Source organism: Myodes glareolus, chromosome 7 (assembly GCF_982192425.1).
Source record: "Myodes glareolus chromosome 7, mMyoGla1.1, whole genome shotgun sequence".
NCBI classification, from domain to species: domain Eukaryota; kingdom Metazoa; phylum Chordata; class Mammalia; order Rodentia; family Cricetidae; genus Myodes; species Myodes glareolus.
This window is the reverse complement of record NC_142032.1, coordinates 72,713,454-72,730,120: the sequence shown is the minus strand read 5'-3', so window position 1 is coordinate 72,730,120 and position 16,667 is coordinate 72,713,454. Positions and strand designations below refer to the sequence as shown.

The following is a 16,667-nucleotide window of genomic DNA, read 5'->3' as shown; positions in this document are numbered from 1 at the left end:
CCACCAGGGTAAATTAGTTGTTCCTTCTTCTATGATGCCGATCACTTGGTGCCTACATGTGCTAGTTACATTGCCAGTGTTACTCCCTTCCTCATTCTACTTCCCTAGGCTGTGAACATCCCAAAGGCAGGAGCTACAACTCATTCAGTTCCTTACCCTTAGGGACTAGGGGTTGCCATTGACACATAACCTGGAGTGGATGAATAAAGAGACGTCCAGGCTGCTCAACCATTGACATATAGCCTGGAGAAGGCTGCACCTGCTCCTTGACTGGCAGTCCTCAGTAGCTGGCCCGATTTATCCCGCGTGATCATCAATTGTTCTGATTGTGCCACATCCATCTGGCAGGAGAGAATGGATGGCCAGGAAGAATGGTTGTTCCTCAGCTGCTGAAGTAAACAGCACACAGCCAAAGAACACAGCCCCTAGAAGGGAGACATTCAATGTGGACACGGGAGGGGCAGAGATCCTGCTCTGGTGTGGCTGACATGACCCCATTGGGGTGAAGAGGCAGGACTTCCTTCTGTTACGTAAAAGGCTGAGCTGACTGTCCTTGCACCCTTTATCATGTCTAGCTACCAGCAGAAAGAACAATGCAGTGGCCAGGCATGGTAGCACACACCTTTAATCCCAGCACTCAGGAGATAGAGGCTGGCAGATCTGAGTTCAAGGCCAGCCTGGTCTACCAGGATAGCCAGGGCTACAAAGAGAAACCTTGTCTCAAAAAGACCACAAAATAGAAGAAGAAAGAGGAGGAGGTGGATAAAAGGAGGATGGAGGATTAGGAAAGGTGAAAGCCGTAGTGGTCACTGGACTAGTGCCATGGGACTCTAAAACAGGGGACATCAGAAAGGCTATCCCTACACATGATGACTAAAGATGGATTTCTTTAAGCCAGCTTCCCTGAGATATCATCTAGAAGATGATGCATGTATTTAACATACACAATTTCATGACTTTTACCAGTCAAAGTCTTAGAACACCCTGTTACCACAGCTGACTTTATTATGATGATTTTAAATTGCATTTTATTGTATATATGTGCATGACTATGGGTGCATGCCACAGCATATGTGCACAGGTCAGAGAACAACTTCTGAGGGTCAGGTCCTCAATCATGTCACCAAGTGCCTTTCTTCATTGAACCGTCTTGCTAGCCTGCAACTGAGTTCAGAACATCATCACAACCGCCAGAATGAACCTCCAAACCCATTCTCTTTCCCATCGCAGGACAATGTCTCCTTCCTGTCTCCACGGGGCTGTCTGAGCTAGGCAACCACATAGCCAGGAACACACCGTGCGTGTTCTTTGTATGACAGCAGTTCTCAACCTGCCTGTCACGACCCTGTTGGAGGTCAAACAACCCTCTCACAGGGTCACATATCAGATATCCTGCATACCAGATATTTATATTACAATTCATAACAGTAGCAAAATTACACTTAGGAAGTAATTTTATGCTCGGGGGAGGTCACCACAACATGAAGAACTGTGTAGGCGTTCCCAGCCATCCGACACAAATAATCACGCAGAAACTATATTAATTATAACACTATTTGGTCAATAGCTTATGCATATTTCTTGATAACTCTTATATCTCAATTTAACCAATTTCTATTAATATGTAAATCACCACGAGGTTGTGGCCTACTGGTAAGGTTCTGGCTGGCGGCTGGCATCCTGCTCCTTCGGCAACTACATGGCATCTCCCTGACTCTGCCTACTCTCTCTCTAAATCTCTGCTTGAATTTCCTGCCTGGCTTTATTCTGCCCTGCCATAGGACCAACAACCAATAAAACAGCGTATATACAGAAGGACATCCACATCAGAACCGAATTAAGGGTTATGGCATTAGGAAGGTCGAGAACCGCTGTTTTACGACTACTTCTTCCACTTCATGTTTTATTTTTTTTTAATATTTATTTATTACGTATACAATATTCTGACTGTATGTCTGCAGGCCAGAAGAGGGCACCAGACCTCATTACAGATGGTTGTGAGCCACCATGTGGTTGCCGGGAATTGAACTCAGGACCTTTGGAAGAGCAAGCCATGCTCTTAACCACTGAGCCATCTCTCCAGCCCCCCCACTTCATGTTTTAAAGGTTCATTGGTGCTGTGGTGTTTGTGTTCATTGGTACTGTTGGGACCTGATGAAATCTGGCCCTCCTATTCACCTCCCCTGTTGGTGACCTTTCTTGCCCTTGTTGTTCTGGGTTTCTGAGAAACTTGCAAGTTCCATGCTCTCAGAGCTGTTTACCAACCCTGCTTCCTGAGTACGCATCACCTCGGCCCTAACCCGAGGATCGGGCGAGGAGGTCTCCATCCTGTTCACCCACCTGTCTGGGTTAGGTATAAAACCCCCTTGGTGATGTACAATAAAGGCTTCTAATTCTGAAACATCCAAAGTGCATGTTCCATTAATCCCGACGTCCTTCCTCGGACTTGGCTCTGGCTGTGCTGGCGCAGCACTTTACCGTGTGTGTGTGTGTGTGTGTGTGTGTGTGTGTGTGTGTGTGTGTTTCCCTACGTGTGTGTGTGCGTGTGCACGTGTATGACTATGGGCACATATGTGTATGTATGTATGTGTATGTATGTATGTGTGTACATGTGGGGGATCACATGTGTATGTATTCATGTGGAGGAGGCTAGGGATCATCCACAGGTGGTTTTCTTTGGTCTACCTTGTTTATTTGAGACAGAGAGTCTCACTGCAAAGTGGGAATAAACGATGTGACTATGCTGCATGTCCAGAGACCCCAAGGATCCTCCTGTCTCCACTTCCCCAGTATGCCACTATGCCTGGTTTTTTACATGGCTTCTGGGGATTGAACACAGGTCCTCATGCTTGTACAGCAAACACATTACAGACTGTGCTATGTCCCCAGCCAATACTTCACGCTCTATTGCTGAGTAACATGCCATTAAACAAAAATATCACATTTTATTTCTTTTTATTTTAGGGGATGGGTTCTTGTTATGTAGTGCTAGCTGACTTGGAAATCGCTATATAGATCAGGCTGGTCTTGAACTCACAGATCCACCTGCCTCTGTCTCCAGAGTTCAAAGATTAGAAATGTGTGTCACCAATCCCAGCACACTTTGTTTTTTTAAAAAATCCATTCACAGTATGTGGGATTTTATTTTATTTTATTGGCTCAGAATCCCATGGAATCCTAATGAATCCAAAATTGATTTTTAAATGTTGTGTGTTGCTTCTCTGTAAGAAACTCTGCAAAGACAGGCTACCCAGCATGGCGGGGACAACTTACACATACATTCTGCGTCCTAGAAGACAGACCCAGAATGAGGGGAAAGTGGAAAGGTCGTTTATGTGAAGTTCTAAAGCTAAAAAAATTGGCCTTTAACAACAGTATCAACCCAGCGGTTTCTTGGGACAGCCTGCTTGCAGGAATTGCCTGCAAATGGTCAGAGGTGATTTTCAGAGGTGTTCGACTCAGGCGTATGCATCTGCCAAAGCTTCTTGAACTGGGTGTCCTCAAGATGTGTGAGTCCCGCTGCACAGACAATTACACCAAAATGCTGATCACACAGAAGATACTGGTGTCAATATGGAGTCATTTATGTTGAGTAACAAGAAAAAGAGGGGGAAAAAAAAAGGTCAGGGAGCCATGGAGACGGGGCTACTGTGCACATAGGCCTATATCAGGATTTACCACAAAAAGTTCCTGCACACACACACCTTGTGATGGGTCCGACTCAAGGAACTCCTCAAAAATGCAGTTGGAGGGGCTGGAGAGATGGCTCAGTGGTTAAGAGCATTGCCTGCTCTTCCAAAGGTCCTGAGTTCAATTCCCGGCAACCACATGGTGGCTCACAACCATCTGTAATGAGGTTTGGTGCCCTCTTCTAGCCTGCAGACATACACACAGACAGAATATTGTATACATAATAAATAAATATTTAAAAAAAAATGCAGTTGGACAGAGACCCATCTGCGCAGGAATACTTGCCCAGTGTCTGTGTGCTGCTTTGAATGAGCAGGGGGTGGGGGGGCCATGGGCCACATTTGAATGTTTGGTTCCCAGTTGGTAAACGATTTAGGAAGAATTGAAGGGCGTGGCCTTGTTGGAGGAGGTGTATCACTGGGGGGTGGGCTTTGAGGTTTCAAAAGTCCAAGCCAGGCCCAGTCTCCCCTCTCTCTACTTGCAACTTTCAGACCAGATGTGAGCTCTCAGCTACTACTCCAGTGCCTGTGTCCTGCCATGCTCCCATCATGATGGCCGTGGACTAACGCTCTGAAACTGTAAGCCCCGACTAAATGTTTTCTCCTAAAACTCGTCTCGGTCATGGTGTCTCCTCACAGCAACAGAACAGTGAGCGAGACAGTCAGAGTCCACCAAGGAGCTAAAGCCAGCCCCTGCAAAGGAGCCTCCATGAACACTGATCTTTCTTACAAAATGGTTTGCTTGGACTTGTGTGTGTGTGTGTGTGTGTGTGTGTGTGTGTGTGCGCGCGCGTGCGCGTGCACATGTCTTTAAAAGCTTCCAGGTGAGTGGAGGTAGCCTGAAACCCCAACAAGTGGGGGTTTGAGGGAGGAGCTCCAAGCCAGAGAGCTAGAGTACTTGGTGTTCTTCCAGAGTATCCAAGTTCAGTTCCTGGTACCCACGTCTGGCAGCTCACAACTACCTGTAAGTCCAGTTCCAGGGACCTGACACCCTCTTCTGGACTCCATGGATACCCACACACATGGCATAGAAACGCGCGTGCATGCGCGCACCACACACACACACACACATAAAATTAAAATAATAAAAAAATAAACAAAATAAAGCCTAGTCCACTTTGGGCTAAGATCTTGCTTTAGACAGACAAGGAATAAATTGTGTTTGTTCCAGTGCCATTGCATGAATCTGATATACTACAGATGGCAATTCCTGAACAAACTTTGTCTTTGGAGAGCTTGTTCTCCATGCTATTATTTTATTTGTCAGTGTGTGTCTGTGTGTGTGTGTCTGTGTGTGTGTGCACGCGCGCACACATGAGCAAACACTGTGTGAGTGTGTATATGCATGCCACTGTACACACACAGTCAAGGTTGGACAACAGTCTTTGTGGATTGGTTCTCTCTCCTCCACTAAGTTCTGGGCAAGCTCTTTTACCTGCGGAGCATTCTTGCTACCTGGTTCTTCCAATTCTTGCTAGTGCTAGGATTAAAGGCAGGTAATTAATAGCACACCTAGCTTATTCAGTATTAGGTCAAACCCAGGGCTTCATGAATGCTAGAAAAGCACTCTATCAATTGAGCTATTTCCCCAACTTGTGTTGTTATTTTAGAGACTAAGATTTCCATTCAAACTTCCTACCAAGGCCTCTAGGGTCCCACACAGTGAACCCTTTAGCTCTCTTCCTGGTCTCCTGTTGGCAACAGCACATCCTTGCAGTTCCTGTCCTTTAAATCAAGCATGCACTTCTGCTTGCAGCACTCACCCTGCTCCCCCACCAAACGCACCTCAGAATATCTGCTTAACATGCGTTCTGGGTAGGATGCAGGCACGCGCTCATGTCCATATATGTAAAAGCAGGAACCAGGGGAGGATGGCAGGTGCTCTGTTCTATTGCTCCTTGCTTTAGTCCCCTTGAGACAGGGTCTCTCACCCAACCTGGAGCTTTCCAATATTCAGCTAGACCAGTTGACCTACAAGCCTGAATGATCCTCCATCCCCAATGCTGGGATTATAAGTATGCATGACCACACATGGCTTTTTTTTTTTTAACATGGGTGCTTTGGATTCGAACTCAAGCCATCACACTCGGATAGCAAATGCTATTGAGATCTCTCTCGTGATCAGTGGTTTTCAACCTGTGGGTCAGTCATGACCCCTTTGGGGGTCAAACGGCCCTTTCACAGAGTCACATATCAGACACCCCAGGACTCACTGGGGGACTTACACAACTCTTTTCTGAAAAGACTCTTCTAAAGGTGTTCTTCTTTGTTCCTGCAGGATTCATGGTGGGGTGTCCTAGGGTTTTTCAGAACTGGGGGACTGGCACATCAGCAAACAATAAGTCATAGCCCCCAAAATATCAGACACTTTCACTTTTATTATATCTGTTTAGTAGGGGGTGTGGACATATGCTATGGTGTGTGTAGAGGTCCTAGGACAACCCGAAGGAGTCTGTTCTCAGCTTCTGCCACTTAGGTCACAGGGACTGAAATCAGGTCACCAGACCTGGCGGGAAAGTTCCGTTACCTGTAGAGACATCTCACCAACCCTGAGACACGTGTAGACAGAAAAGTTCCATGAAGGAAAGCACAAACATTTGAAGTTCTTTGCCTCTCCTAAGAACCCTAAAGAGGCACTGGAGAGACGGTTCAGTAATTAAGAGCACTGGCTGCTCCTTCAGAGGACCTGGGTACAATTCCCAGCACCCGCGTGGCAGCTGATAGCCATTTGTAACTCCAGTTCCAGAAGGATCTAATGCCTGCATCTGGTGTCTGTGGGCACAAGCAACACATACGGTAGACAGACATACACATAGATGAAACACTCATGTGCATAAAAATAAATAAATCAAAGAAAAAAGAAAGGCACACTGAACACAGAGAGCAACCTGTGTGTAACGGTGTGTGGAAGATTCCTACTTTGTTAGAAAGGCTTGAAGACACCAGAAGTGGGAGGAGTAAGAGAATGTAGGAGACCTACCCGAGTTAGAAACCCGAGCTTTCTCAGAGAAACTGTCAAGAACAGGGTGATCTCTGTGGTCGTTTTTAATCTCAGCACTTGGGAGGCAGAGGCAAGCAGATCTCTGTGAGTTTCAGGCCAACCAGAACTGCATAGTGAGCCCCTATCTCGATGAAGCAGCAGACAAACAAACACATAAATCTTTTTCCAGAGAAGAGTGGTAACTGACCATAACCACAGCCAGCACTCACCACACACCCCAAGTGTCTCCGCAGCAATGCCCTGAGGCTGTGTTTCCCTGGGAGATCCATTTCCTTTTGTCACATGATCTTGTACTTCAGTTTCTTCATCTTTCAACTAGGAATAATAGTACTGCCTACCTCACACTGGATGAGTGAGGACCCAACCAGTGATTGATGTCTAAGATTAGCTTTGCATAAAAATTTCCCTTATTAGAAACTGAATGATATGCTTCCTTATGTGACTCAAGACATATTTCAAGGACAACATGGCTACAGTTCATCACCAAGGGTTACATATTCCTCCAGGTCATTAGCCAAAGCAGGGGTCTTTGGCAGTATTCCAAGTAGCATGGGAAAAGATGGGCAGGGGCTTAGCAGGAAACAGGGTAAGAGTTTCTATGGGAGAATCACAGCTCCAGGCTTCGATCCATCTGCCTTCAAATAAAAAAATAAAAATTAAAAAAAAACAGAATTCAGGAGAGTTAGATGGTAAAATGTAACCATCAGGATCAGGGGAAGCTGTAGCTGTTAGTTAGTTGTGAGGGCCTCCAGCATGGGTCTTGCAGCTTTGACTAAAGGCTTAGCTAGTTTCCACCCTTTCTATAAATCTGTGCACTGCATCTAAGGAGGACACATCCATTCTGGCTGCGGAAGGAAGCTCTCTGCTTTAGGTGAGGACCCAGAGAACATGTGTACACACTCCCCTCCCTTGGAGAACAATCTGCTTACCAACTTGAGTGTGTGCAGATGCATACACGAGTTTTGTGTGTGGTGGGTGTGAAGGCAATCCTAGGCACCCCTTTTTCTACACTCATTCTTTGTGTAGAAGTTTGATGTTGATCATTAGCATTCCTCCTGCCCTATTTGTCCTCTTAGCTGCTTGTCCCAGTAGGGAGTGGTGTGGATATCTGACTCTACACAGCTCCTGTGTCTTAAACCTTCTAGGAGGCACTCTCCGCAGTCCTGCTTCCGGGAAATCCTTTAGGGTTTGTAAAATGTAGCATCAAAAGACTTCAAATCATATATGTGTGGTTGCTCGTATTTGTAGCCCCAACATTAGGGAGGCCACATAGTGACTTCAGAGAAGCCTGAGTTGCAGGGTGAAACTCTGTGCCAAAACCCCAACAACCTAGATTTGCGTTAAACACTTCAAAAACTGCCTTGGGGGGAGTGTTTCGGGGGGATGTTCCAGGGTATCTGAAGTGCTCTTATCAAGCAGAACAATCCTCTGCACTGGGAATTATGAGTCCGCCCCCCACACCCATCCATCCACCCACCCATCTACCCATCTACTCATCCATGTACTCACTCTACCCACTCGTCTAATTCAAGAATTTAGACACTAACGCAAGCCTTTACTGAGACAGCTGCTTGCCGGCCAACTGGGCACTGTGTTCTCAAAGACAAATAAGGCAGCCCCTTGCCTTACGCAGCATGCTTCCTGAAGCCCAGACGACAGAAGTCAGAACCCACATGTAGAGAAAAGGCTGCAAGAGAAAACATAAAAGGAGCATTAAAAGGAGACAGAAAGCCAGAAGGAGAAGGAGAGGCAGGAGACACCTCTGTCAGAAGTGGCTAAAGATCTGCAGAGACTTGCAGTAATTTCACTGTTGTTTTCTCCTACATCTCAGATCAAAATTTAAAAAAAAGTGCTTGTTTTCCATGGGTGGTAGGTATAGTAAAACCTAGGCTTTTAAATATTTAGCCTAAGTTCTGTGTTTTCTTCAGCATCTCCCGCAGGCTCGAGGATACCCCATAGAGGGCGCTGTTTGCTTGACTTTGTATGGCGTGGTGGTGCCGGAAAGTGGATGGACCCAGCCTCTCCTGAGAGGAAGTGAATTGCTGTCCAGGCAACCAAGACGCGAGCTTTCTCGAACAGGAAAGGAAAGATAAACTCTACCCTTTCTGTTGTTGAAGTCCAGCTGGGGATGTTGACGCCAAATAACGGAACCCCACCTCTCGTGAACACACACATTCGCACACACTCTAGTGCCCTTTAGGAAAGGGACACTATGCTAATGCTGGATCGGGCCCGAGACCGAGAAGGTTGCCTCCTACTCTTTTGGGTCGGTACACCTAGGCCCAGAGTTGTGAACCGCTAGAAGTCCACTTCCTGGGACAGAACATCTTCCACGCCTGTGGGCTCATGAGAATCTATTTTTTTGTTATTGTTTTTTGAGACACGGTGATTGAACACACGACTTCGCAGGGTAGGCAGAGGATAGGGTAGGCACTGACTCACAACGACCGACTGCCTTTCGGAGTAATGGGAAGTGTTTTCCCCTTTCCCTAGTTTAAAGTAGCCTCCCTGCGTCAGAACTTTAGCGAGTGTGCCCACCTCTGTCTGCCTCAGCTTCCCCCCAGACCGGCACACTAATGGGCCACCAGGTTTGCTGTGTGCAAGCAGTGCGCACCGAACTCACTTCGCCTATGCGCAGAGAATGATTTCTGCCTTGTGGGGGAGGGAAATGACCTCTAGTTGTCCAACACTGGTTGGGTGCCTTAGGTATGGTCTCCTCTCTGGATACCTTTTCTCTATAAAATCTGAGCGTATTACCCATCCTGTTTGAGCCACCGAGCTGTGATTGGTTCCCACTCGAATATTTGATGATGTGCCCTTGTGCATTCCAGCAAAACCTTGTACAAACTCAGAGGAATAATAATAACCATTTTTGGAAGCGCTGCTTACAAGGCAAATGAAGGGTTCGCTACTGTGGGGTGAATGTCAAAACTTTGAACACGCCCGTCGAGATTTGGTAGAGGGTGCTCAGGAGCCCGAGGACTGAAAAATAAAATAAACCTATTTCCCATTTGGGGACCCCAAAACGGTCAGGTCTGCACTAGGGAAGACAGGCTTGAATTAAGCAAGACTCAACCAAAAGAAAAAGAAAGGGGTGGGGCGGAGAAATCTCAGGTGTGAAGGGAGCTTCACCACGGTTGAGGACAGACTGTTCATCTTTTTCGGGTTAAAGACCCCACCAACAATTCTGTTTTATTTGTCGCTGAAATCTATAACTGAACTGCTTGTCTCTCGGGCTTCCTTTCCTGCTGTTAAAGCGGATGGAGTCCAACTATTCCTCGGACGACCGCCTTGGTTCTCCAGGGACTTGGAGGCCCTTGGGGCGTGCCGCAGGTGTCGCTGCCACGGTGACAACCGAGAAAGGTACTCCGCTGTGCCTTCGGTTCTCAGAGCCTGTATTAAAGCATTAGGTAGCTTCTAAACGCCACCCGGAAACTTCCTGGGGAAGTGCTGTCTTCGGACTGCAGGTTTGGAGTCGGTCCCTGAGCCTTGGCCACGGTCATTCAGAAAAGAGTAGTGTCCTTCGGAGTGCAGCCTTCCCTGCAGGAATATCGCTACCCCGACCGTCTTACGTGGGGGAAGCGCGGGCGTCGGAGGGTCCTTCGTTCTCAAAAGAGTGCAGAGTCGCAGATTCTCTCCTACTCCAGGGAGATTCAGATTGTCTCTTCGGTTCTCAGGGCCAAAGGTCAAGGCTACGCGGATTCCCGAGCCCACCGACATAAGAACTCTCTTCCTTTCCACTGGACGGTGGGTGGAGAACCCTAATTCCCCTCTTCTTGCCCTCTCCCTGTTTAGCAGGTCTTTTGGGGAAAGAGCACTGAGTTCGTCCCTGACCGAGGTGGCACCCTGCTTCCTGGGCCCGCGTGGGGACAGCTGGCCCCTGCGGTGCCGGGAGGGGTAAGAGAGCGGAGGCGGTCAGCCCAGCGCGTGTAACCCCGAGGTGACTCGGGCCAGCCTGGCCTGCCCCTCCCCCTCCCGCGGGCCCCGCCGCAGCAAACCCTAGGCCAAGCCGCAGGGGGTAGAGGGAGGTGCTGGCTCCAGACTCTCTTGGGTCGGTGTGCTCCGGCCCGCCGGGGGCGTCTCCGTCTCGGGGTCCCTCTTGCGCCTCCCGCTTTGGTGGGAGTTCTCCGAGTGCCTCTTTAGCGAGAGCCAATATCCTTTTGTGCTAATAGGTTTGTCCTCATTTGCTGCCTAATTGGACTATATAAAGCCAATAACAGGCGGGCTCTCACAGCCCGAAGCCAAAGCGCCAAAATCCTAGGGAAGGCGAGGAGGGGGGCGGTGGCAGAGGCGGTTGCGGGGCCCGGGCTCGGCTGCGCCTTGGCCGGCCTAATCCCATTTGCCATTGTACGCGCCCAATCGCCGTATACTCCCCGCATTTAACTTGGATGACATTTTGATTTCATCATTAGCATCCGGCGCCGGATTGACGCATCCCAAGCCAGGGACCTCTCTTGCAGCCTCCTCCCGGGGAGCCGCAGCTTCTACCCGGCCCCCTCGCACCCTCGGCGCAGAGGCAGGTCCGCTCCCCGCCCCTCTGGACCCCTCCCCCCCATGCGAGCCCGCCCCGGCCCGGTCCCCACCCCGCCCTCCCGCGGCTCGATTCGCGCCCGGGGCGGCCCCCGACTTTGAGCCCCGTAGTTGAGTTCCGTTTATGGTCTGATTTCCGGCCCCTAGCCTGCTCGCCCCGCCGCCCGCCTGTCCCACTCCCTCCCTCCGTGGGACCCGGAGGACTGGGGACCATGCCGGAGCCCGGGCCGGACGCCTCGGGCACTGCCAGCGCGCCGCCCCCGCAGCCGCCACCCCAGCCTCCCGCGCCCAAGGAATCCCCGTTCTCCATCAGGAACCTGCTCAACGGAGACCACCACCGGCCGCCCCCAAAACCTCAGCCGCCCCCACGAACGCTCTTTGCGCCGGCCTCGGCCGCCGCCGCCGCGGCCGCCGCTGCCGCCGCCGCAGCCAAGGGTGCCCTGGAGGGTGCCGCCGGCTTTGCGCTCTCGCAGGTGGGCGACCTGGCTTTCCCCCGCTTTGAGATCCCAGCGCAGAGGTTTGCCCTGCCCGCGCACTACCTGGAGCGCTCCCCGGCCTGGTGGTACCCCTACACCCTGACCCCCGCCGGCGGCCACCTCCCGCGACCAGAAGGTACCGACCTCTCTTTGAACTTTCGCTCTCCCCTCGCTCCCCTACGGGCTGGCCCTATCCCCGCCCCGGGCTTGTCAATACAGTTACGGTGTGCCCCGACACCTGCAAACCCAAGTTTTGGTCAACTTCCTCTGGCCTCTAGTCCTCCTCTTTCCCGGGTTAGGAGGCCCCGGATTCCAATCCCACTTGCTGAGAAAAGAGGAGGAGTTGGAGGCCCGGGCGCTGCACTTCTCGGGCAAAGTGGCCTCCAGCAGGAATGGGTGGCTTGGGATGGCCTGGGTAGGCCTGGAAGGCAGGGATAAACCCTAACCACGGATACTTTTTCCGTTGGCTCCTGGCATGGGAGACGTGGGATAAAAGGAGAGGGCCCCCGCTGCCATCATCGGCTCGCTGGTCCTTGGAAGGCAAGGGAATCCTAGGTCTGGGTGCCCCGCTGTAGCCCAGCGGGGACAGAGGAGGACCTCGAGAAAGCTGAGGCCCAAGGATCTGGAGCCCGACCGAAGGCTAACGCGTGGGTTGCACCTGCTGCCCCCAGACTCCCTTCTCTCTCAAGATAGTGTCGTTCGCTGTTCTTGAGTGTGCATCTGTTTGTCTGTCTCTGCAGCCTCAGAGAAGGCCCTCCTGCGAGACTCCTCCCCTGCGTCCGGCACCGACCGCGACTCCCCCGAGCCTCTGCTCAAGGCTGACCCCGACCACAAGGAACTGGACTCCAAGAGCCCGGACGAGATCATTCTGGAAGAGAGCGATTCAGAGGAAGGCAAAAAAGAAGGCGAGGCGGTGCCGGGCACGGCCGGGACAGCTGTAGGGGCGACTGCGGCGACACCCGGCTCCGAGGACTGGAAGGCGGGCGCCGAGAGCCCCGAGAAGAAGCCAGCGTGCCGCAAGAAGAAGACGCGCACCGTCTTCTCGCGCAGCCAGGTCTTCCAGCTCGAATCCACCTTCGACATGAAACGTTATCTCAGCAGCTCGGAGCGCGCTGGCCTGGCCGCGTCGCTTCACCTCACCGAGACGCAGGTCAAGATCTGGTTCCAGAATCGTCGCAACAAGTGGAAGCGACAGCTGGCGGCCGAGCTGGAGGCCGCCAACCTGAGCCACGCCGCGGCGCAGCGCATCGTGCGCGTGCCCATCCTTTACCACGAGAACTCTGCCGCGGAGGGTGCGGCTGCGGCCGCAGGGGCCCCGGTGCCGGTCAGCCAGCCGCTGCTCACCTTCCCGCACCCAGTCTACTACTCGCACCCTGTGGTCTCGTCCGTGCCGCTGCTACGGCCGGTGTGAGACTGGAGAGGGGAGAGGGAGTGAGCACCCGGCCACCTTTCGGGGACCCCGGAGGAGACTGGGCAGGGCCAAGGGCGCAGAGCTGTGGCCAGCGGCCTTGGGAACCTGGCTTGGGCTCACTGCCTTGCCTTCCCCCTCCCCCAATAGCATTTTGTAAGTATTTGCAATGCATTTCCGTGCAATTCATTCCTATGAATTTGAGGCGCTTCTCCTCTTTTTTTTGGTTTTGCTTACCATTGAGAGAAAACGGGGTGGGAGGGCGACAAAATTCCCAGGTCAAAACTTCCAACTGAAAGTTTTTTGATAAACGTGCAGACCACCCCTTAAATTTCTATTTTTTAAGGGGGGGGTATTTTTACAGAAGGAAAATAAGCGCAAAACCCTACTTCCTTTAGTTTATTCATTTTCTATAGAACTATTTTCAAAATTCGGAGAGAGAATTCATATTTATTTCTGGATTTCTGGGTGTGGTTCTTTTTTCCCCACCCCCAATCAGTTATCTGGCCCCCCCACGCACACTTTTTTTTTTCAAAATCTGAGTAGCCTCTGCTAGGATCCCTAGTCGGCCAATCTGTGGCAGTTAACAACATTTGTCTCAGCTCCTGACTAAAGAATTCTCTGACCAAAACGTTTAAAGGCAAAAGACAAAAGACCCAAATCAGACCTTTAGAATTCGGAACAGTTCCACATCTGGCTGGGTTCCTGTCCTCTTATTTATCACTAGCATTTTATTTAGTGGTCTATCACTGGTCCGAAAATTGTCATTTAACATCACCGTCACTACTGTGTTACCCGCTTGAGAGATTGGATTCAAAAAAAATTTTTTTTTGTAGGAAAAAAAATACCTTTTATGCTCTCCCGTTTTTACGTTGCCGCAACTCTTGTGCTTTGACCTGTGCAATATTGTACAAAGTTCCCCTAGAGCCCTGCCCCTTCCTCTGTGGGGATGAAGACCATCATGCCACAGCATAATCATTAATGGAGAGGGAAGACTAAGTAGGGGAGGGGGGAGGAAGAAAGCAAGGTAGGGCAGCGATGCTCAGAGGAGTAAGCCAGGTAGAGTGGAGCGCTTTAAGTGAAGGACAATCAACATAGGAGAATCTTAACTTATTTGATAAATGTACAGTTTTCTTGTAAAATTCACCCTCAACTCCACAGGGCCTCTCGCCCTGATTTCCTGTTGGCTACACCTGTTGTTCTGTCGTTCTGAGTGGTCTGTTCCCCCTTCCCTCCATGTCCTCCGCTAGAGTTCCGTCCCTTTTTAAGAAAACAGAGCAAAACAAAACAAAAAAATCTCCACAAACTATTGTTACACTTAATGTTGTTGTGGAATCGATTGATTAAAAAGAAAAAAATAAGTCTTTCACGTTGCCAGAGTGTGTAACTTTGGATGCCCCCCCCAGGCCCCCAGAGCAGGTGTCCAGGGAAGCTCTTCTTGCCTCTGTCTCTGTCTGCCTCTGTGCTCTCTCCTGACCTGGACTCGGGGCCCTAGAATCCGGCCCATAGAGGAGACAGAGGCGGCTTTGTTCGGGACCAAGGGCATTCTTTCAGTGGTGTACCTTCTACTGCTTGAGAGGCCCTCCTTCGAGCAAAGAAGGTTGAGGGAGAGAAGGGTATAAAGACCTAGGTTTATCTAGCTTGCAAAATTGAACAAAACGACAGCACTGAACTTAAAGACAGATGGTATTTTTCTCCAGAAAAGGCTGAAGCTTGCCTTCTTTCCCCAAGCCATGCTTCCTTCAAGAGCTGTTGGGTCAAGCATCCTTTAAATGTCTAGATGAGATTGTGGTGGCTGTGGTTGTCCCCTGGGGTGTTAGAGGAAAGAAGAAAGGGCAAAACTTGGAGTTCGGCTGAGTCTGGAGGTAGATTCAGTAAACCTAGCAGTCTTGGGATGGAGTCGGGGCTACTACTCAGACCAGGAGGTTTCAGCTGAGCTGGGAGAATTCCAGATACCCAGTGCAGAAGGCATGTGCCACTGGCTGAGGGAGGTGCAATTACAGTCTGCTGCAACCTTGCCAGCCAGTCTTTCTGTGTCCATCACTGCCCAAAGCTGCCTCAAGAGTAGCCACTTGTCCTGGTTAATGCTTTCCTCAAGCCACTGCACCCTTGGTCCTCAGCCAGAGACAAGGCTTTCCAAGACCTCTTGCAAGAACTGGTCTGCGAGGGAAGTAGGTGTTCAGGGGTCCCTTGCCAACTCAGCGTGGCTGCCTGCCTTCAAGTTCTGTGGTGTGTGTGTGTGTGTGTGTGTGTGTGTGTGTGTGTCCCTGTCCTGATTACATTCCTGGCAGTGCCTCTTTGGTGCTGGGGAGCCAGAAGTGGGGGTCTGAGGAACCGCAAGGAAGAGAAGAATTCAGCCAGCATTGCCACAAAAGCAGGACACAACCACTGGGGAGCGCCTGTCTGCGTTCTCATTTCTCCTACTGTGTTGCCAAGCTCCTCCGACTCAATCGACACAATTGATTCTACTGTGGCTGAAACACCGCTATCGTTTTCTGTTGATGGAAAACTGGCCCCAAATAAACTGGTGTACGTATTTGTGGCAAAATTTTAGCCTGGACCCCACTGAAGATAGATCTGCCTTTATTTTCCTCTGGTTTGGAATAAAAACGAGGGCATGTGTCGTAAATGAAAAATAAACAGAATATCGGGGTCAAAATATGTTGTTCCTTGTGTTACCTGCAAACAGAGTGATGCCTTTTACTGTTGGCAATACTAACTGCGGGACAGGCCAGTAACAGCTCATTAAAAATAATGTTGCAATAGCAAACATGTCCTCAGATTTTACAGCCAGAGCATGATGTTATCAAATGCCAAGAAAATACTTCTCTATTTGTTTGGATTCTAGAAAACGGTTCTTGACTGACCCAGTCTTTTGAAAGTCAAGACGTAACTGGTTTTCCACAAGCACGGTTTATCCTTTGTCCAAGCCCCTTGGCCTCACTTTTTCTCCCGCCTGGGAGCTTTGCTGCTTTAGGCTGGTATTTCTCACCCCACAGCCACGCTTTAGCCCTGGAGGAGGAGGGTGGTGCTCACACGATCAGTCCAGCTCAGTGGGGTCCTGATGGTTTTCTTGCTGTTGGTGGAGGGAAGCTATGACATTACCGAATACTGGCGCCCTTCTGAGTGGGGCGCAGTGGGTCTTTCTGAGACCTCCTTGCCAGAAGAAACCCAGTACAGGACTGCAGAGCTGGTTGCTGTCTTAGCCTCTGCCTCTGGGAAGATTCCCAGAAGCTTCTAGAACCAATCACTAAAGAAGATATTTTGGGGGGAGGGACGAGACGAGGCCTCCTGAAATTCCTCTGGACATTCTCTAGGGGAAGTCAGGGCAGCCAGGGTCTCCTGTTGCCGAGTGGACGCCTCTCATTTTTCTCCTCTTATCACCTTCAGGTTGTGGACCCTAGCTTTTCCTCTGTCTACCTACACCTCTGAGCCCGATCTTCACAGCAGTCAAGGCTCTGGTCAATGAAAAAGATCTCACCTTCCACAGCGGCCACCAAATAGATGGATGCGTGCACGCAACACAGAAATACCCTCACTTGACACACCACACATGACGGCTC

General features: G+C 50.3%; 1 protein-coding gene across 1 annotated transcript; it reads left to right on the top strand.

Annotated features, from left to right (window-relative positions):
* The first annotated feature begins 11,296 nt into the window (after positions 1-11,296).
* Positions 11,297-15,763, top strand: Hmx3 (H6 family homeobox 3). Its single transcript, XM_048455332.3, has 2 exons — positions 11,297-11,832; positions 12,437-15,763. Exons 1-2 carry the CDS (start codon positions 11,433-11,435, stop codon positions 13,105-13,107), a joined length of 1,071 nt encoding a protein of 356 aa, XP_048311289.2. The 5' UTR covers positions 11,297-11,432; the 3' UTR covers positions 13,108-15,763.
* The last annotated feature ends 904 nt before the right edge of the window (positions 15,764-16,667 follow it).